At 50.2% G+C, this 21,285-nt stretch overlaps 4 protein-coding genes across 4 annotated transcripts; 1 reads left to right on the top strand and 3 right to left on the bottom strand.

Moving 5' to 3' along the window:
- Positions 1–1,897: 1,897 nt before the first annotated feature.
- Positions 1,898–4,041, bottom strand: HD553DRAFT_325750 (uncharacterized protein; the record flags this gene model as incomplete). The annotated part of the gene is made up of 7 exons (XM_046181645.1): positions 1,898–2,601; positions 2,658–2,722; positions 2,833–2,869; positions 2,946–3,086; positions 3,421–3,595; positions 3,653–3,771; positions 3,873–4,041. The coding sequence occupies 7 exons, from the start codon at positions 4,039–4,041 to the stop codon at positions 1,898–1,900; spliced, it is 1,410 nt and encodes a 469-aa protein (XP_046034232.1).
- An 862-nt stretch (positions 4,042–4,903) lies between these two features.
- On the bottom strand, positions 4,904–6,054 carry HD553DRAFT_316321 (uncharacterized protein). The gene is made up of 2 exons (XM_046180608.1): positions 5,701–6,054; positions 4,904–5,641 (listed from the first exon to the last, which is right to left on the bottom strand). The coding sequence occupies exons 1-2, from the start codon at positions 5,795–5,797 to the stop codon at positions 4,956–4,958; spliced, it is 783 nt and encodes a 260-aa protein (XP_046034231.1). The 5' UTR covers positions 5,798–6,054; the 3' UTR covers positions 4,904–4,955.
- A 6,198-nt stretch (positions 6,055–12,252) lies between these two features.
- On the top strand, positions 12,253–14,674 carry HD553DRAFT_325748 (uncharacterized protein; the record flags this gene model as incomplete). Its single annotated transcript, XM_046181644.1, has 6 exons — positions 12,253–12,426; positions 12,451–12,736; positions 12,991–13,120; positions 13,222–13,382; positions 13,443–14,228; positions 14,358–14,674. 6 exons carry the CDS (start codon positions 12,253–12,255, stop codon positions 14,672–14,674), a joined length of 1,854 nt encoding a protein of 617 aa, XP_046034230.1.
- A 4,041-nt stretch (positions 14,675–18,715) lies between these two features.
- Positions 18,716–18,985, bottom strand: HD553DRAFT_255600 (uncharacterized protein; the record flags this gene model as incomplete). The annotated part of the gene is made up of 1 exon (XM_046177350.1): positions 18,716–18,985. A coding segment is annotated over one exon (270 nt), but the record flags the coding sequence as incomplete, so codon positions are not given.
- Between the last annotated feature and the right edge of the window lie 2,300 nt (positions 18,986–21,285).

Genomic DNA, 21,285 nt, shown 5'->3' with positions numbered 1-21,285 from the left:
CGGGAATGCCTCGTGCATATATAGTTCAAAACAACGTCGTAGCATGACACACTATCACGACACTTGCGACCAGGGGATCAAAGGAAGTCCGTGTGGCAGGTCACCTGGGGTGGACCACGTCACCTGATGACGTTGTGGCCAACAAAACGACGAGCAACGTGATGGTGTGACAACAGAATCAAAGGAACATGATCACGGAGAGACCTTTTTCAGCAGACGTCCGGCTGGGGGAAGCAGTATTCTCGACTTTGGACGAGCGCACGTGAGCTATGGCTTCATAAAACTTGATCAATGCAATCGATTTCGAATGATGTGCTTGACCGGAGGTCAAGTGGACAGAGTTGCCGGGCTGAAAGATGTATAGCCCGAGCCAAGCGATCCCCTTCCTTCCGCATGAACAGACCTGTGAGTCTCGGAAGACGGGAGAAGAGGGATGGGTAGTTGTTGTAGAATGCGCGATTCGGGTTTCTCTCGATCCTGCCGGCACGGTATCGGCGGAGGTGATCGCATCAATCGTCCGCCGGTCGATCAAAGGATGTTGCAAGGCCTTTCAATCTGGTTCGTGCCGACATAAGGTTGTCCTGTCACATGATGATGACATGTTCACCAACGTGATTCGCGGCCTACAATTCCTGACGGTGATCTTTGCGATTAGTAGCGTAATAGTTTGAGGCCCATATCGCTATTGACTAAGGAAGCGATGTCCGACATTTGACAGCAACCTATCTTCGGTAACCCATTACGATTAAGTTTTCAAATCATGCTTGACAGTCAGCCCAAAAACAAGGAGGACGAAGCGAACAACTCGAGGGATTCGCACTTGACACCGATAGCACAGCCTATCGAGTATGCTTCTCCAAACCAACTGGGTGACAACATTACACAGCCCCCAAGAATCACTTATCGGCATAGCGTGATTGACATGACGACAGTGTAAAGTGGAGAATCCTGAATCGAGATCAAAGGAAGCTCGCTGCCCTCTGTCTAGTCTCTGCTTGCGATGCCGCGTTTCAGCCACGACGGATAAGGTTTAGCGCCTCGGCCGAGTTTTCTCCGGCCGGGGTTGAGGTGGTCACGGCCTCAGCGTTAGTAATTAGTACACAAAGCAAAATACAGTCGTGGTCGTGGGTCACTCACGGGTTGGGTAAAGCTAACCTAGGGCCTGGTATGTGAGTATATTGGTTCATTGCGTTGCATTGTCTCGTGTCCTTCACTCAAAATGATCGATGCACCTCTGGCTCTGCCGGTCAGCTATCCTGTCGGTGTGAGCTCAGCAAAACTCATGGATGATCGCTTATTGCAAGCATGGATTGATGCCGAACTAGCATTAGTGATTGAACTAAAGGCTTCTCAGACGATATGAGTATGGCTCGCTTCGATGAAAGACCATATGGTCAGTCTTTCTCCGCCGTTATGGTGAGGTCGACTGAATTCTCGAAAATGACAGCTGAAGCTGTGTGAGTTGCCAGTCGGACCACCTCCGCATCAAGTGATCGACTAATAGCTAAGACGGGGTCGTGATTCCCTGATCTCGACACAGGTTACCTTGACTTCAGACTTGGTCACATAAAGTAGAATACAAGTGGGCAAGCTTGCGAACCGCAACCGATATTTTAGCTAATCGATCGTGGGCACATCGCGTCTTTTAAGCTGTGCTGCTCGAGGTGCATGATCATTGGAAATGTATAATTGACGTGACCGAGCGTCGAGCGGAAAGTCTGAGAATCAAACCATTAAGTGAGACCAGGGCTGCACAAGGAGATCAAGTCGGAGTTGATAGACTATTCCGAGAGGCGAGCTTGCAACAAATGAATTAATGTCACCCATCTATAAAATTCTAAACAACCTCGGATAGCATACAATTCAGCCGTTTGCCCATACCGTAGGTGGTCCCCTGTCAGGTCTGGTCAACGGACTGAGTGTGCTGGATGGAACCGTGAACAGAAAAGGCAGTGTTCGATCTGGGCACATCGACCGATCCAGCAATGCTTCCGGTGAGCTCAGTGTTTTCGGACTTGATCAGAACGGACGTGTCAAGAGCGATCGGATCATCACATTCGTCAGCGTTCTGCTGTGCGAGACTCGTGAAGCTCAATGAGCTATCTTGAACCTCCGAGCGAGTAATCACAGGTGTCATTTCCAACTCGAAAGTCAGCTTGCGAGATTGATGCCACATCGCTGGTGATTTCTGCTGATCTTCGTTGCGTTCGTAGATAGTGTACATCGCGAAGAATGTCCTGGTCTTCGAGGGATTCTTGCTGATGAATTCACTTATCTGAGGTTGGACACACAAATGCTCGCTCAAGTTTCCATTCGACAGCGCGCGATCACAGCGATTAGCTATATTCTTCCGATTCTCGGCGAGGTGTTCCTCCAAAGCGAGACGATACGATTCCTCACTTCCCCGTCGATTCACTACGAATTGTCTGTGGAAGAGTACGAGCTTTTTGACAGCTTCCGTCAGTGCGAATCTCAGCTTGTCCGAAAGAAGTTTGAGCGCCAATTCATTACAAGGTAGTCGTCGCTTAGTGTATACCGGTGCTGATGGAGTTATTTCCAAGTTCTTCACCTCGAATTTGTATGTAGTGGTGGAGTGCGGAGCTGTCCAAGTGTAATGTAAATGAGCATGTTCTACGGAGTCGTTCGCTTCTACTTACAAGGATTGAACATTTTTGTAACACTGCTCAGTCTTTGCTGGGTAGTTTCGATGGTCTGCCGAACTCTGGAGGATTGGGCCTTCAGTCAGCGGTCGTAATGGACAGAGTCTGATGTCATCGGCTCTTCTTAATGCTTTATGTGATTGGCGAGGAGCCAGGTCACTGAGGCGCATACGAACGTTCCGGAGAAGCAACACAAAGGAGGATCAAGACTATATCAACGCGACAGTATGGCCTGGCAGTATGTCCTGAATTAACGAGGCACGTGAGCCGGATCTGTCAGCTGACCCGGTGTCGCTGTTGTGCCACTCGACATGCCAGCAAAGGATTCGGAAGGTCCGGTGGCTAGACTTTGTTGAGCTGAGTTTTGCAGGTTCTCGATCCATCGACAGTCTTGAGAGATGCCTTGTCTCAGAGCAGGCCATATGCCTGCGACCCTGGCGAGTCGCGCAGATTAGATAGAAAGACCCGGAGAAGCAACACAAAGGGTTAGCAAGATTGAACGGATATCACAATATTTCCCAGCTTTACGTGGTATCGACAACTGCTACCGTTACCTGTCCTGACTCGTTGCTGTGCAAGATCGCAGGGGCACAAAGATCGTTGTTGATGCGTTGCCGATTCACAAATCGGGCCATATCGCCATCACTCTATGTCCCATCTATCGACTCCCCTCGAATATGCAACAAAATGGGCAAAGGCGCAGAATGTACTACAGAGAACTAGACGCTGTAGACACAAAGCACAAGATACTAGTATACACCTCCTCGAACAGTCTTTCTGCTTCCTGCTTCTGGTAGATCAGATACAGCTGCAGACAACACAGATGTCTGGGTGTCGTCGATCTCGCTTGTCCCCGACATGAAGCGTGATGAAGCAACTTCATACTGTTTGGATGGTCCGGCAGTACTGAGAGTGATATCACGAAGAGAGCTAGACTGGTCGCAGAACACAGTAGGAATGACCTTCAAAATTTGGGATTGTACGTGACTCACGAAGGGGAAACCCGCCAATACCGGAGTCCCATCGTATCGCCACTGGCCATATTCTAACTTCACCATGACGCGAACGATGCCTTCGTTTGTTTCACTTAGTGGCGGGACATCGAAATGTGCTGTACACGCAATAGATGTGACAGCGGGTTCAATGAGTCCTGGTACACGACGTTGGTTCGGTCGGCCTCCTGGACTTCCTGGTCCAATTGTTCAATCACACAACTCAGCTCGACGGTATCCCTTTCCAGAGCTTGATACAGATCCCTTGGCAACATCAAAGTGAGTCGTCTGTTCACTGCCGCCTTGATCGCAAAAGACCGCGCAGGAATCTCGATCTCAGCGAGGGCAGTGGCGAACTGTAGGGCGTGTTTCTCGCAGATGGCGCGCATGGCGTCCCCATATATGTCCTGCATCCAAGCGTACCTTCTATCTAAGGCGTTCCAAGAGGATCTCGAATGTTCCTGATCAGTATCCTTCTGTGGAACAATACGAGATGGGGCATGGAGACGCCAAGTCCGGATGACATCCAGCAAGGCAAGGCTAGTGTGTCTGTTCATCGAGTGGCGTGTCAGGTGGGTCTGCAGGATTTTGACATTATCGTGTCGCTGTCTGGGATGGACTGAGAGGATCATCAGCAACACAAAATGAGCCCGGTCGCCATGGCGTATCCGCCTATATATGCCATCTGCGGTCCAGGCCGCGGGGCGAAAGCATCTCCCGCCTTCATAAGCGATAAGAGAATCAAAGGAAGCTGTTTACGAACGTGTGGGATAGGTCGGGACACGCCCGAGCTATGATCCATCGAGGTTCGCGGAATTTTTGTCCTCGCCTACCACGGCGTATGCGAGAACTTCCAGCCATTCCACGTTCGCGATCTATATAGATGAGTCGAGTAATCCCTATACGACTACAGAAAATGGAAGTGTATCGGTGACATGAGCTCTGACATGATGATCAGCAGCAACCCCAAAATCATCGCGCTTTTGCCTGGCTCGCTGCAAGACGCGCCGTTACTGCTGTATCAAGAGATTCCAGTGTCTAGCTCGCGCTTCTCCTTTATATCACAACGATGAAGACTGAACATTGAACGTGCAGGACGCATCGTCCGAAGCATTGTAGAGGCTGTACGCTTGAACCAGAATCCAGTGGGAAATGCCGAGTGGCTGGATACTAGGCAGGAACACATATAGGGATAATAGTTTATTCACCTTTCAACTAGCATGAAAACCAATTTACAACTATAAAGATGTGCACTAGTTCATTATTCCCCCCGATTTCGCGAAATTCGACAGGCAATTCTGCATTACGAGCCCTTGAACGTAGTGGCCGAGAAGCCATCGATGGGACGGTCGGTATTCTCAGAGTTCTTGAAATCTGAGACCCCTTCCGCTGTAAGAACCCCTTCATTGGAAGCTGGTTCTAGACATATACCGGATCGTCCTAATCTGGTTGAACTACTGGTACTCTGGTTAGAGTAGTGGGTCTGGACAGTGCTATCTAAGACTATTTCGTTTGCGTCTCCGTGAGTGAACTTCCACACTAGCTTCGACGTAATGGAAAGATCGTCTTTTTTCGACGTCGCGTCAGAGTCTCTAATCCCGTACACAAAGGTGTACCTTTCGTATCCTGTTTGGGGGACATCGTAGGAGGCTTTGTGTATAATTTTGACAGGCCCACTTCTAGCACCTTTGAAAACAGCCGCGATTGCTTGTTCTGCCCCTAATTGTAGCTTGATATTCCAGGCAACAAGGTTCAAGTTGCGGGGCTGGTACGAGGCTTCCCAGGTATCATCTGAATAGCATTTCCCGTGAAAACCATTCAAGCTGTTTTGTACCGCTTCTACCAGAGCTTTGAGACTGGCGTTCAGATGGCTGACAAGGGCATTGCGCTGACTCTTCGTCACTCCTGGCAAGGCTCCGCTTTGATTATGCTCTCGAAGCCGATGGTCATCTTTGCTGCAGATCTTCAGTTGTGCTGTCCACATGTTCCCTGAGGTCAAAGCCAGTCATTTCTACATTCTTCTAACAACGAACATCAGGGTGACTTACCGCCGGTGTTGTTGCTTGACATTTTCTGGAGTTCTGAGAAGGCTTTTTGAAATATTTTAGAGCTGAAAGAACGATCAAAAGAAGAAGTGAGAGGCATAACTGACACCAAGATCACAAGATGAAATCGGCATGAGCTATAACAGTTCCGCTCACTTGAATGCTGAGAAGCCTTCTCACACTGCAGTCAGCAGGCTAGAATTCGCAGTAAGGGGAACTGATCCGTCCTCTCTTCTCCGCTGCTGGACCTGCGACTCAGGAAGGAGGGAGATCTGTAGACTGGCAACATCAGGGAAGTATGGCTGCCGAGACCGATTCACTGAAGAGAAAGGAATGCCAGGGCCGTTCGGGAAAAACCGGGAAGATGCAAGCTTCTCGGAACCAAGGCAAAGGTCATGTTACCTCTTGCCATATTCGCCACACGCCAGTATACTCTTACAGCATGAACCCCTACGCGAATAGTCAGGCATGACTCGCAGGTAGCGTTCTCATACCAAAATTCATGCCTCAAGCATACATACAACTGGAAACATGACTGGCAGTCTCGTAATCGCTTTAGAATAGAAGCTGAAGACATGTCCCGGTCTGCTCCGAACGTTCTCGACTTTCCTTTGTCCCTAATTATGGTATTCTAGCCAGACCCGTACTCGCAGGTCGCGGCTTGATTTCCTGGGAAGCAGCCACACGACTCAGTCTGCTGATGTTCCGTGATCTCGCATCCGGGGACCATCGAAGTCGTCTGTCAACCTTTGTCGTTGGTACGTCACCTTCCGACCCAATGTCAATTCGAGAGACGTTCTTGACTGCACTACAGCGTGCTCGAAACTCTATAAATAAGCCTGGGTATCCTGTCAGCGTCCGGAAGAGTTAGCGATCCCTCGATGTATATTTGCGAGCAACGAGACCAACACTGCACCTACCCACACTGAAGAGCACCCACTACAATGGCCCCTCCTCGCTACTACGGTAATTTGCTTGACCATGTCTTTCGAATAAGGAATGATGCTGACTCAGCTTGTTACGAATAGCAATTGGAAAGAGGTGGCGAGTCAAACGCACGGACTTGGGGGAAGACAAACGGTCATCGGCTGCAAGAGAAAAACTTCCGCTTACAACAGCCAACGAAGGGGACGTCAACCTCTACGACCGATTGGATGAAACGTTAGACATGGCGATGAAACGAGTGAAGCGCTTTTACCAGGAACGCGTTGATGATCACTACTTTGACGGCGACGAGAGTGTTGGATATCGAGTTGATCACCGTTGTATAGTTTGCATGAGGATAAAATATACAAGAGGGGATCATGAAATCAGACCAGAATGGTCTGCTATATATATTATTCTGGTAGGTGGCAAGGTGCTGCGGTTTGCGGTTTGCGGTCTGCGGTTTGCGGTCGCAAGTTGCGGTTTGCGGTCGCAACTTGCGGTTGTGGTCGCAACTTGCGACAGTGGTCGCAGATTGCTAAGCGAGTCGCAGATTGCTAAGCGAGAACAAAAGGAAAGGTGCGAAGAGTGGATGTGCTTTATTGTTCCATGCGGTCTATTGTTCTGGGAGAACAATAGACGTGCGGGAGAACAATAGGATTCGACACTCCCCCTCACTCAAGCGTCCTTTGCGAAAGAGGTTGGTTTTCCGCTGAGACCCATCCCGGTGACAAGGTGATGGAATTGGTGATGGGCGAGACCTTTGGTGAGAGCGTCGGCAAGGTTGTCTTGAGTAGGGATATGGGAGAGTTCAACGGTGTTGTCGAGTACCTTCTCCCTGAGATAGTGGTGTCTCATGTCGATGTGTTTGGTGCGATCATGAGCAACAGGATTCTTGGAGAGTTGAATGGCGGCATTGTTGTCATTGAGAATGGCAAGAGGACCAGAGACCGGGTGACCGAGAGATTCGAGAAGAGTGCGGAGCCAGACTGCCTGTCGGGTGGCATCAGCGGAAGCCATGTATTCAGCTTCCGCAGTAGAGAGAGCTGTGGTTGGTTGTCGTCGGGATTTCCAGGCTACCGGTCCTCCAAAAGCACGGAAGAGGTATCCGGTAGTAGATCGACGAGTGTCCAAGCATCCGCCCCAGTCAGCATCGGCGTAGCCCAGGATGATCCTTTGGCCAGAGGTGGCGTCGTAGGTAAGGCAGAGCTCAATAGTGCCTTGGAGGTATCGAAGAAGGTGTTGAGCAGCATGGACGTGTTGCTTGTTCCACTTGCTGACGGTCCGAGCTAAGACTCCGGCAGCATGAGCAATGTCGGGTCTGGTGATGGTGGCCGCATACATGATTGATCCGACCATTGCGGGATATTCCTCATGAGCGGCTTCCTGATGTTCAGCGTCGGTAGCGGGAAGAGATCGGAAGCCGGAAGGAAGGGGAGTCTTTGCCGGTTTGGAGTTGAGCATGCCAAACCTTTCCAGGACCGCCTGTACGTAGTGTTCTTGAGAGATGTAGAGTTTCCGGTTGGGCCTGTCTCGGAAGACGTTGAATCCAAGAAAGTAAGAGACCGCTCCTCCGTCAGAGCACTCAAATCGGTCGTTGAGCTTGGTCTTGAAGTCGTCCAGTTCCTGACGATTGTTGCAGGCGATGAGTTGATCATCAACATGGACGGAGAGAATGAGAAGGGTATCCTTGGTTGATCGGATGTAGAGACAGGAGTCGGCCGGAGAAGGAGTGAGACCGAGAGATCGAAGGAATTTGTCAAGGGCCTGGTTGAAGCAGCGAGGTGACTGTTTGAGGCCGTAAAGTGATTTCTGAAGTCGGAGAACCTTGTTGGCAGGGATGTTGCTGCCTTCAGGAGGTTCGAGATGGACGAGTTCCTCTAGTTCTCCGTTGAGGAAGGCGGCCTTGATGTCGACCTGATCACAGTCCATGTCGAGGTAGTTGACCAGAGCAAGGAAGACGCGGATGGTATCCTTGTGAGCGACTCCCGCGTAGAGTTCATTGTAGTCCACTCCTTCCTTCTGCAGAAATCCTTTTGCTACCCATCGAGCCTTGTAGGCGGATGGCTTCCCGGTCTCTCCGTCAATCTTTCGGGTGAAGAGCCATTTGGCTCGAAGAGGTTTGGATGTAGCTTCTTGCCTATCAATGACAGACCAGACCTTGTACTGATCCATCTTGTCGAGTTCGGCCTTGATAGCCTCCTGCCATTTGTCCCATTCTGGAGATCGGTGGGCTTCCTGAAAAGTTTGAGGGATGGCCGTGGAGATGAGTGCATGGCCACAGATGACGGCGGTAGCGAGGTTTGCAGAGTATCCAAATTTGGCAGGTGGTTTGCGGACTCGTCGGGAGCCATCAGGCAGGACTGGGTTTTCCGGTGTCGGTAACAGTGCAATATCCCATCCTTTGCTCCAAATGCCGGATGACTTGTGTTTGGCCTGTGTAGCCTGTGTAGCCTGATCACTTGGGATGGTCGTGTCATCACCAGGCTGATCAGGTGAGTTGAGAGTATCGGTATTGTCTTCAGCCGATTGATCCTCTTCAGTTTCTGAGTCTGAGTCTGATGTTGGTTCAGGGACTATGTCGATGTCAACCTGAGTGGACTGGATTTTGGTTTCCAGTGATTTGGTGTTGGTGGAAATCTTTGGTTGTTTACCAAAGACCACATCACGAGAGATGGTGACCTTTTCGGTGTGTAGATCCCAAATCCTGTAGTTGTCGGTCCCCTCAACGTAAGAGAGTAGTTGCCCTTCTTTGTAGCGAGGGTGAAGTTTGTTGGTGTTGTTGTGGTCATGGAACCAGAGCTGACAGCCAAAGGGTTGAAGGTGCCGGGAGTTGACTTCACGTTGCCTCCAGAGATCCTCCGGGACATGTTTGTCGGATCCTGCGGGAGCCCGGTTCCTGGTGTAGATGGCGTAGTTTGCCGCTTCGGCCCAGAACTTGTCATCGAGTCCGCTATCGATCAGGAGCGTCCTTACCTGATTGAGAATGGTAAGGTGTGCCCTTTCAACTCTACCGTTCTGAGCATGAGCGGCAGTTGGAACAAAGTGATGCTCGATGCCCTTCGCTTTGAGGTAGTCACGAAGAGCATGTGACTCGAATTCTCCTCCTTGATCCGATCGGATGGTCTTGACCGTGCAGTCCAATTGATTTTCAACTAGGTTGATATAGTCGACCAATGCCTGTCGGGTCTCAGACTTCTTCTTGAGAAAGCTGAGGTTGACCTTCCGAGTGTGATCGTCGTAACAGGTAAGGAAGTAGAGGGATCCTCCAATGGAAGGGGTTCGAGCTGGTCCCCAGAGATCGACATGGATAGACTGGAGTGGTTTGCTGGCTCGGATGTTGGAAGCAGGAGCGGGAAGTCGAGATCCTTTGCCTTGGATGCAGGCTGAGCATTGGAAACCGTAGATATCTTTTCCAACTTTGGCCCAGTCCACTGTCTTGTCGAGTCTTCCTTCTTTGCCGAGCTGAACCACTGAGCGAACATTGAGATGACCAAGTCTGCGGTGCCAGTGGTAAAGGATGTTCTCCTCTGTGACGTTATTGGTGGCCGTGATGAGTGCGGCCTTGTGTCGAATAGGAGTGCTTGCCGGATCGAGGACAAACAAACCGTCTTGTCGTGTTGCTGTGATGACCGGTTTGCTGGGTCCATCTTCAGTAGTGTTGAGGATCGCTTTGTCTTTTGCAAAGGTCCAAGAGTGTCCGTCGGTGCTCTGTGCGGCACCAACACTCAGAAGGTTCCGTCCCAGTTCGGGTACGTGAAGAACATCGTATAGTGTGATGTTTGGTAGTTTGAGTTGACCGCATTCTCTGGCGGTGATGTTGGCGCCGTTGCCTATGGTGATGTTTGCCTGGATCGGTAGTTGTTTAATTCCAGTGAGTAGGTTCCTGTCGTGGACCATGTGATGAGTAGCTCCAGAGTCTACAACGATGTCGAGTGCAGACGAGTGGGCCAGAAGGGCATTGTGATCGATGGTGATGCTTGCCATGAAAGCAGAGCCGGCGTTGATGCCATGGTGTTGACTCCTGTTGCTTACGAGTGCGGCGATGTTGGCACTGTTGTTTGTGTACCTGTTGGCGTTGTTGCCGGTACTGAAGTTGGCGGGCTTGGTGAAACAGTTTGCTGTTGAGTGTCCATTCTTTTGATGGAACTCGCAGAAGGCATTCTCGTCAAAGGGAGATCGAGGAATAAACTTCTTCTTGTTTCCGGTGCCGCCGATGTTGTTGTTGTTGTTTCGTGCTTGTTGACGGGCAGCGATGAGAGCCGTAGTCTCAATTCCTTCTTCCTGAACAATCCTTCTCCTGTACTCGGCTCGGACGGCGTCAATGACGTCCTGTGAGTGAAAGTCCTCCTTGAGATAGTAGGTCTGAACGAGGGTTTCATAGGAAGAAGGAAGGGACATGAGGATGGCGAACGCAAAGTCCTTGTCGTCCATCCGGGATCGGCCAGAGACGGTAATAGCGGAGTAAGCCGACTTGAGCTTTCCAGTATGGACAGTCGGATCTTCTCCTTCCGCGAGTTGGGATCGCCAGATGATTGCAAGAAGTTCAGCCCGCCTGGATCCCCTTGCGGCCGAGTAGGTTTCCTGAAGATGTTTAAGTAATCTTTCAGAAGCAGAAGGAAGCGTCGCTCTGTACTCATCGGTGTGAGCGGAGTCCCTTTGGACCAGAGCGTGCCAAGTTGAGAGGTGAGATGGAAGGTTGTGGTGGACAAGCTGACTGAGACTTCCGTCAATGATGCCGAAGGCCTTCTTGTCTTTCTTGATCCATTTCGCAAGTTCCTCGGCTGTAGCTGGAGTAGTGACCGTAGTGGTGGTAGTAGTTGGAGCGTTGTCCGTGCCGGCGGTGGCAGCCAAGGTAGAGATAGGTAGGGTATTAGGTCGAGGAATAGTTCCATCAACAATGTCGTCCAGATCCTTATCGATCAAAGTGTTTTGAATCGAGCGGGACCATTCCGCGTAATTGTCGGGACCCTCAAGGTAAGTCCGCTTGGTAACCTTGAGAGTGTCGAGGTCGAGACTGTCGGCCATGATGAAACTAAGTCGATGTTGAAGAGGGTTGGTTGATGTAAACTAAGGTAATAGCCCGTTGAGCTCCGTTGGTAGAGCAGCCGACTCTTAATCTGTTGGATATCGAGTTGATCACCGTTGTATAGTTTGCATGAGGATAAAATATACAAGAGGGGATCATGAAATCAGACCAGAATGGTCTGCTATATATATTATTCTGGTAGGTGGCAAGGTGCTGCGGTTTGCGGTTTGCGGTCTGCGGTTTGCGGTCGCAAGTTGCGGTTTGCGGTCGCAACTTGCGGTTGTGGTCGCAACTTGCGACAGTGGTCGCAGATTGCTAAGCGAGTCGCAGATTGCTAAGCGAGAACAAAAGGAAAGGTGCGAAGAGTGGATGTGCTTTATTGTTCCATGCGGTCTATTGTTCTGGGAGAACAATAGACGTGCGGGAGAACAATAGGATTCGACACGCTAATGGAACAACTGCAGAAGACCAATTCAGAGCTATCTCGATTGATTCAGAGATCATTCTTGACCGAGATTGAGACGAAAACCTACACTTACAATGAATGGCAGAATGAGTCTCAAGCCTTGTTCCGCAGAGAACAAAACACCTGGCTTGAAGAAATGAACAAGGTCAACGGAAAGCTTTCAGATAGGCAAAAGCGTCAAGCTGGCTTCCTTGCTGATTGGGAGGTCGGTTTCAGCTCAAATATGGGAAGAGACCATGTTCTGTCTGTAGAGGCTAAAGACCTTCGGTTGGTATTGAATGACTTGGAAAATCCTCGTCCGAGGATCGAGGTGAGCTATATCATCATCGTTCAGCATCATGCGAGCCGCAAGGATCAGACATACTTTGAGGAAGAACTCTATACAACGACGAACTGCACTTGGGTTTGGCCTATCCATGTTGCGGTCTCCGAGGTCGAACCTGTCCAGGAAACTCCCAATACCATTTATTCTGGCTTCACTGGCATCATTGACTCTCCCTTTCCAAGTGGATTTTCACAGTCAGGAGTGGGAGGTTTCAGGGAGGGTGATTCGCTAATCGAGGATAACCCCATCCGCTCCAACACCGGATACGGCTCGATGACCGCATTTACTCGATCCGGTGATTTCGGCGCACGGATGAGTGGTTGATAGACGATATTCATCTCGCTTGTTCAGGGACTCAATAGCGTACTATTGTCTATGTTTAGTTGCGCGTCGATGTATCATCCTGTTGTGTTGTATCTATACTCTCTATTGTATGACCAACCGCTTGTCCACATGACCTCTCATGCCAATCAACTAGTGGCCCCTTTTATCGCATTCTCATCTTTTCCAGAGCATACTAAGCGCGTGATGGATCAGGAAGTCTGCTAGTTGATCTTGCGGCCAAGATGAATCATAAGTCTGAGTCCCGCGCAGTGGCTGAAACGCAACAATCGCGCTTGAAGACGGGACAGCAGAAATTGCTTCCGCATTGCCGCTTCGAGACATTCAGCTTCCTATGGTTCTTATAGCTGGGGTTCTCATCACTCCTTTGTTCGATGCTGCTCAGCGTAGGAGAATCCAATAGCCATGCATGTCCCTGTTGTACTATATCCCATATAGTATACATCGCCTTTACGGTGCACTCGCCAACATCCCATTGTCTCGTGGAGTCCGGTTGAGACTTGACGGCAGATCCTGGAGACAGAATAAAACGAATCTGCCATTAGATATGGATACCCGTTTCATATGCAAGTATAGCCCGTCAAAACCAAGTGCGACTGGTATGTATATCCCACGCGACAGATTGTTTCGTTACGGACCGCTCGTGCTGAACTCAAAAGGTGCGCCTGAAGGGTACGGCCGACGATGGACAGCTAGCCTTGATTTTGAGGGACAGGAACTCGATCTGTTCGGAGACTTTGTGCAGCAACATGGACACTTCTGGACCAGTATTCGACCTACTCTCGATCGACATCTGCACCAATTAGCGAATGAAATCGAGGCATTCTTTCTCCGGATGAATGGCGACCTCACAAACCCTCGGCATTACAAGGACTGGGCGAGAATTGCGGTTATAGCGTTCGATAGTCGAGCAGTCAAATGGAAAGAGAATATGGAACAAGTCAATTCCAGTCTCTCGAGGAAACAAGTCGACTCCCACTTTCTGCCTGAAGTCTCTTTTGGTTTCGCTCCCGATAAGGGGAAGTTATACACCATTCACATCGAAATCGTTGATCTACAGTCACACTGGGACAGTCCTGGGCCTAGGATACAGGTAGAGGGTACCATCGATCTGACTCCTGCGCAAGACCTCGCGTCAAGCCAGTGGATCTGCACGTGGCCTATCAAGATTGGCGCCATCTCAGAGGGTCGCGCACGGCCCAAGGATGACCAGATCTCGTATCAGACCGGCTCCAAGTCAGCGACTACCGCGTCAAATATCAGCCTACAGAACACGCAGTCCATTCAAACCGCCAACGACCGGGGTAAGGACCTTGCCGGGCACCACATCATTGACCTCTCTGGGACAGAAACTTCTGCGATGACCAAGGAGAGTCTTCAAGGGTCTGCCCCGCAGATTTTCGACTGCGCAGAAACGCCCTACAGCTGGCTCACGGAGTTGTTCCGTTAGCGATTGAGGATCTTGCGGTTTGCTAGCTGAAACAGAAACGCAAGGGGTTATATCGCGAGAGGTTTTGTTTAACTGTCTACCTTGTATTTTTCTATGCCGATTCAACGCTTTCACGATCAAACAGGTACCGAGTTCCGACTGATTAGCTCGAATTGGGGGTCGAGTTCGATGATATCGACTGATCAGAAAGATCTTATGCCACCTAAGGAGCTGATAATGGCAACTATCCCATCCAATTATATTCCGAACGAAACCAAGTGCGATTGCCCTTTCGCGGCGAGTATGGTCAAGCTCGATCGGCAAGAAATGGCCAAACGAGAAGCAGGAACGCTGTCGAAACAGCTGCCTGTCTACCTATTGTACAACCACCTTTTTGAGACTCTGCTCAATTCTCGAAGCTCACCACCCGACCCCTTGCCCGCTTTGGGCAGGGAAACTTGAATGCGACGGTCTGCCAGGGCTCCAAATCGATTCGAGCTGCGCACGAGATGAAACGCCAAAGGTGGATACGCGTCGCCTTGTTTCACGCGCCTCCAGTACAAGGCTCTCGCGCTGTTGATCACTGCTCAGCTGCCGGAGGTTTCGTCGTCGTTGTTGAAGATAGAAGATGATGCTGCTCCGTGTGAAGGGCTGTGTAGCGTCGCAATATCGTGACATGTGTCTTGGAATAAGCTGATCGCTAGTTCACGTGTGTATCTTGCCCCTCGTCCGCGCTGCATTCGATGCCATTGACAGGGATCCCACAGGTCCAGTCCCGTTCCTCAAAAAGGTTTGCTGATCGATCTGGGATGTTCAAGAACTTCAAGAATCAATTCTTGCTGTTAAACCACAATCGAACGACGTGTCCTGTACCTGGCCGTCACACCCGATCATTTTGGGCACATGACCACTCGTTAGACCTATCACATAGAGATAACGTCAACGCGCACTCGGTCACCTGATCACCAAGGTCGAACGGCAGGCCCGATTTGCACCGAACGTTCTCAGTCCTCCTTTGTTGTCCACAGCACGATAGCTACGCCAGATACGTGCTACCCGATTGCGTGTGACCTTCCTAGAATCATCGTCCTGCTGTGACTGCCTGACGTCAGTGGTCTACTGACCTGCTCGGCAAGAATTATTATTGGTTGGACTTTGCTCGGCCGGAGAACCCCGGTACTACAAGCTTTTTGACTGGGAGGCTCCTTTATGAGATACCCCTGATCCTACGAAGGGTTACAGTTTCAAGCTCTTGATGTATGGCGAGACCTGGGGCATAGAGAGGGCACCAAAATAGTTTCGTCTGTCGGAAAGCTAACTTGATTTATTCGATGTATTCTACCATTACCGCAGCACTACCTATCCGCCGACACAGCTTCAAATACTGACAAAATGACCGGCGTTGTCCGTGAGCAGTTCTCGCACCTTCTGTCGGCAGGTTGTAATATCACTAACCGAACGGAATGATCGCCAGCAGAATCAGAATATCCCATGTTCAAGTTTTCCGTGACAGAGATCAAGACAGAGGATCTCACCCCAGAAGGGCAGAGGTCTTTGAACGACGTGTCGGACAAGTGGCCTCACGTAAAGGCGGAGCTGGAGACCAAGCTCGAGGATGTGTTGAAAAAGATAGAAATTTTCCATACAGACCGCCAGGGCCAGTGCAACGATTGGGTTAGGGATTACGAATTACCTTTCGCTCGGGCCGAGCATGAATGGAAGCTGGACTTGTATACCCAGAAAGAGGCAGTTTTGGAAAAGACTTTCCCCGCCATCACACCGCCTGACAGGTATCCATTCAAAATCGATGAGACCTTCGGTGATCAGTGTCATCCGGGACTTGCAGAATTCTACGTCACTTACAACGTCAGCGATCAGAACAACTCAGAGCGGAAGTACAAGTTGCAGTGGAAATTGAGCCTTCCATGGCGCGCCAGAAGAGTTAAAACTTAGGTTCTTAGCCTTTACTATTGTACAGCCACAAAGACACCTACCATGGCAAAACTGTGACAGGTGATATTACAAGCAAGCAGCTAGTCACTCATGTTATCTCAACCTAACTATTTCAACCGGTTGCTGCGCAAATGGGTTTCCCATGTGGTACTTCTATCTGGAATATAGGTACTCAAACTCTCAGCTCAGCTTGTTTTACAACTGCGTGATACATGCTGCATGTTTACACAGTCAACAGTGACTGGAATGACGGGCTGACACCATGAGTGTGTTGCTACATACTACAGCTCTCAATTGATGCCAATTCTAATAGCATTAAGGGGTTAACCCATAGTATAGTGGGAAGGAGAGGTTTAAAGGCTGTGAGCAATTGAGGGTGACTCTTTTGGCGCGCGATAGTCACCCTGCTTCAAGACGCGCTCCGGCTACAGAGGCCTGTGTACGCTTGTCGCCGGAATCGTGTTCGAATTTGACCCCTCATGAGATGCCGCTGGGTTTTCGACTCAGCTGCTCATCAGATCATCATTGAGCCCGCCGGAAATGACACTGTCTACAACGCACACCGTATGATTAGTTGGTTGTCGCCCGTCAGACTCAACGGCGGTGTTCATCTTCCTCATAGCATGAGACGTCGTTCGCACTTAGTCTTGCTCCGAAATTTTATAGAGCATTCAGTCAACTTGTTGGAAGCTGTCATAGATTGGACCGATAAGCGAGAAATCGATACAGCATGTATGTTCCTAACCCCGAAGACTGTTACAACATGTACAATGGTGAATTACAGTATAAATCAGAGTCCATCCGGAACGGTCCCAGCGTCTCCTCACAAGGTAATGTACTTTCGGCTTCCAGGCTTTCCGATTCCCTCTTCAAGCGTTCGATGTAGCGAGTCTGGTGAATATGGATATACTGACTTTCACCGGCTTGCTTTCGCTCAATCTGGATGCCGAGGAATAGGCGAGGAGGACCGAGCTCTTCCATTTCGAATTCAGAGGCTAGGAACCTCTTGATGTTTTCGGTCTGTTCCTTGGTTCCGGCGATGAGACAGTCGTCCACGTACAATGCGACCATAGCCCTTGAGTTTCGACAGAGAAACAGAGAAGGGTCGGAAATACTGGGGTAGAACTCGATCTTCTGGAAAGCGTCGGTAATTCGAGAGTTCCAGCAGCGAGGTGATTGTTTGAGTCCGTAGATCGATTTCTTCAACCTCCAAACCCAGCTTTCTTTTCCCTTCTCTTCGAACTCTTTAGGCTGACGCATGTAAACCGTCTCGTCGAGGTCTCCGTTCAGAAACGCAGTTTTCACATCCATTTGTTCGAGATGAAGGCCTTGAGTAGCCGCGGCGGCTAACAGTAACCTTACTGTTTGAAGCTTGACGACCGGAGCGAACGTTTCGCCATAGTCGACACCTTCGCGTTGAGAGAAACCTTGAGCTACAAGTCTCGCTTTGTACTTGATGTTTCCCGCGTGATCTTGCTTGGTCCTGAGCACGAAGCGACTTCCTACGATATTTTCGTTGCCTTCGGGCCGAGGGACAAGTTCGTAGACATCGCAGGTCCTCATGGACTGCATCTCGATCTCCATCGCTTTGAGATAAGCTCCTTCTTCAGCCGAGTCCTTGACGTCTTTGAAAGACAAACTGTGATTCGCGACAGCCAGAGTTTCGTTCATGTAGTCGGTCAAGTCATCCGAGCCTTCCATCTTTTCGGTAAGAACGTTAGACAGTTCGGATAACTTCTGTTTCGACTTGGCCGCCAATCGGCTAGACTTCCTGGGTGTCGGTTCTTGTTTGTCGTCATCTTTGTCTTCAGGACGAAGACCGAAACCGCTGTTGTCCGAACTAGACGATGGACTGATCGTCTTGGTAGATTCGGGGACCTTTTCCGGATCCGTAGTACCTGAGGGAACGGGACGCTCCTCAGCTTCGGAGGGAGTTGTACTTCGCTTCTCTTTGAACGTACAGTCCTCTCCCCTGACCTTGTAGGAAGTAAACCTCTTTGGGTCTACAACGTCGTAGCAGACCCCATGAGGATCACTGTATCCGACGAGAATTCCCTTTCGAACGTGTGGGTCGAGTTTCCCGCGAAGCTCGGCTGGTAGCCAAGACCAAATGGTGCAGCCGAAGACGCGTAAGTGCGAAATGACTGGCTTCTTCCCGTACCAGATTTCGTACGGCGTCTTCCCGTCTAGCTTCCTTTTCGGACATCGGTTTCGAGTATGAGTAAAGTGGTGTAGAGCGTGCATCCACCAACGCTTGGACATCTCGCTATCCTGTAACATCGAGATCACTCCCTCGACGCTAGATCGATTGAATCTTTCGGCGATTCCGTTCATCTGGGGATGATGAGGAGCGGTCGTACTCAGAACGATGCCTTTGCTGTCCAAGAACGTCTTCATTTCTTGACCGACGAAGGCTCCATCGTTGTCCCCGTGAAGGCACTTCACTCGTTTTCCGGGGTGGGACGTCTCTACGTAGTTCACGTAGCGTCTGAAGCAATCCGTAGCGTCGGACTTGAGCTTCATCGGAAATACCATGGTCCATCGGGAGAACTCGTCGATGAAGACCATGAAGTACCGATATCCTTTGATGGCCTCGACCTCCATCTGACAAATATCAGTATGGATAACTTCGAGAAGACCTTTCGCTCGTTCGTGAGATCCGCGATGAGGCTGTCGATGAGCCTTTCCGTCTCGGCACGCTTCACAAGGTTCCTCTGCGTCGCCGACCTTTGTGTGATCGATTTGAACTCCGAAAGACTCGTCTTTGGCAATCTTGAGCACATCTTGCTTGTTGAGATGGCACAGACGTCTATGCCAGATGTCGTAGGACAGTCCTTGACTTTGAGCTACGTTTGCGACTTCCGCACCTCCTTCGCCGATGTCGATTTCGTATAGACCTCGAACTAACTTGCCGGTACCGATCTTCTTGTTTTCGAAAGTCAGATCGCAGCGGTTCGAGAATCCGACGTGCGTGACTGAGATCCCCTTCTGAGACAATTGACTGGTGCTCAGAAGGTTGAAGTGCAACTTCGGTACGTACAGTACGTCCGAAAAGGCAGTAGGCTTGATTACCCCGTCGACCTTCAAGAGTAGAACGACTGAGCCTATACCCTCGGCGTAGATTTCGGTTCCGTTGCCGACGATGATAGGTCTATGAATCTTGCGGAGACCTCGGAACCAGGAGAGGTTCTTCATCATGTGACGAGAACATCCAGAGTCGGAAATGACCTTGTCATTCATGTCCGTGGCAGACAGAGCCCTCTCGTTTCTGAGCCAGTCCTTTCCGACGTTCATGAGGTTCTGAGATTCGTAAGCGACGAATGCTCCGAGTCGGAAATCCGAGGACGAGGTTCGTTGCCTGGATCGACCTCCTTCGCTGAGGTTTAGGGCAGCCAGATTCGAAAAGTCTGGTTCCTCGTCCTCCGATTCTTCGGTGCTCGCGACATGAGCGTTCGAGCGTTTCGGCTTGGACTGGTACGAGTCCCCCCGAACCAGTTGACTGGGTGGAACTCGAACCAGTTGTCCTTCGCAGTCTCTCGATAGGTGTCCTTTCTTCTGACACCTGTAGCAGGTGACTTCGGACAAGTCCCTTTTCTTCTTCTTTGGGTCAGATTTGTAGCGAGAGCCCGACTGCGGATAGCTCTTGGCTCGTGGGGCCGAGGCCGGTCGATGCTTTGCGGCCAGGGCGGCCATAGCGTTGTTCTCCTCTACCTTCGTCTTTCGTCTCATATCCTCCGCGACCAGTTGACTGTAGACCCATGCAAGGTTGTTGCATAAGTCGTTTTGTTCGATCGTAATCGACAACTGAGACACGACGTTGTCGTAGGAATCGGGGAGGGATGCAAGGAGAGTCTGAACCATATCGTCTTCGGCTTTGTTTCCTCTGGCACGTTGGTAGTCTACCCAGAGTCGTCGTAGAGTCTGGTAGTGCTGTTCCAAATCTCCTTCGGAATCGAGTCGAAGGTTGCTCAGCTTCTTTCCGATCAAAGTCTTGTTCGACTTTCCGGTGAGTTGGTAGGTGGCCGCCAACGTCTCCCACTTAGCTCGGGCTGAGGTGAGTTGAAGGATCAAGGGAAGGACCTCCGGTCCGCACCACGATTCGATAAGAGCGGACGCCTTTTCATCTTGATCGACCCAGGCCTTCAATGCCTTCCTTTCCTTTTCGGTAATGGGTTCGCTTGGTTCCCCGGTGACCTCGTTGATGTGAGGGCATCTCTCGTATCTCCACTCTTCGCAACCGGCGAAAGTCCAGAGTCCCTTGAGAATGAGAGCTGCCTTTGCCGATGAAGCCCAACTGGTGAAGTTTTGGGAACCGGACAGTTTTTCGAACTTTTGGGTGTCGGTATCGGACCCCATCTTTCGCGGAAATGGACGTCCTTTATCTATTTCTTTTCGGCTTTCGATGTAGGGATTGATCTACCTCGTGTAGATAAGTAGAGCTAGGTCGATGTCGGGAGTCTGTCGACCTCGTGTCGATAGAGTCGGACGTTCGAAGACCTTTCGAGTTTGACTGAGAAACCTTTAGTGGCGAGTGATCGTTTTCACTGAACGAGAGCCGCTACCATGTTGTTTTCTCGCTGTTTCTCAAGTCAATAACTTTGGCTTTATTCATGAATTACAAAAGACTAACCTGTTTCTCAAGTCAATAACTTTGGCTTGAGAAACCATACAAAATGATTGAACTAGAAAACTAGAAGTACTACTATGTTTTCTAGATGTAGGGAGGTTGACGGTCGGTCGCGTCGCGCGTCACGTGACAACAGTCCCCCTCAACCTTCCGAAATCGTTCGAGTTGTATGTTGCTAGTAGCGATTGATGTTCGCATGCCTTGGACACAAGTTATGTAGTCACCTTGTGTCGAGTGCGATTTTTGTAGAAGAGTCGTAAGATGAAAAGTCGTAAAGTTCGCCGCGTCGATCGAAGACTCCGTCGCGCGTGTCGTTTGTTTCAGAAGTTTATGGTAAGGAAAGTGGTACCGATCTGTTTCGTAACGAGCGTGGTAGTTGTCGGCCGTGTGTGCTGAGTGGCTATTAAGCCATGCCGATGCCGTGAATGTGGAAATCGTGAGAGGTGCGCGGGAGTTCTTTCGTGAAGACATCCGCGTGATTGTCTTCGGACCT

Source organism: Filobasidium floriforme (genome assembly GCF_021052385.1).
Source record: "Filobasidium floriforme strain CBS 6241 chromosome Unknown HD553scaffold_20, whole genome shotgun sequence".
Lineage (NCBI taxonomy): Eukaryota > Fungi > Basidiomycota > Tremellomycetes > Filobasidiales > Filobasidiaceae > Filobasidium > Filobasidium floriforme.
Note: the sequence above shows the minus strand (reverse complement) of the source record. Positions and strands in the feature narration are given on the sequence as shown.

Coding starts and splice junctions, on each gene's coding strand:
- HD553DRAFT_316321 (XM_046180608.1), bottom strand. CDS start 5,797: ATGCCTCTCACTTCTTCTTTTGATCGTTCTTTCAGCTCTAAAATATTT. Junction 5,642..5,700: donor GTCAAGCAACAACACCGGCG/GTAAGTCACCCT, acceptor CTTTGACCTCAG/GGAACATGTGGACAGCACAA.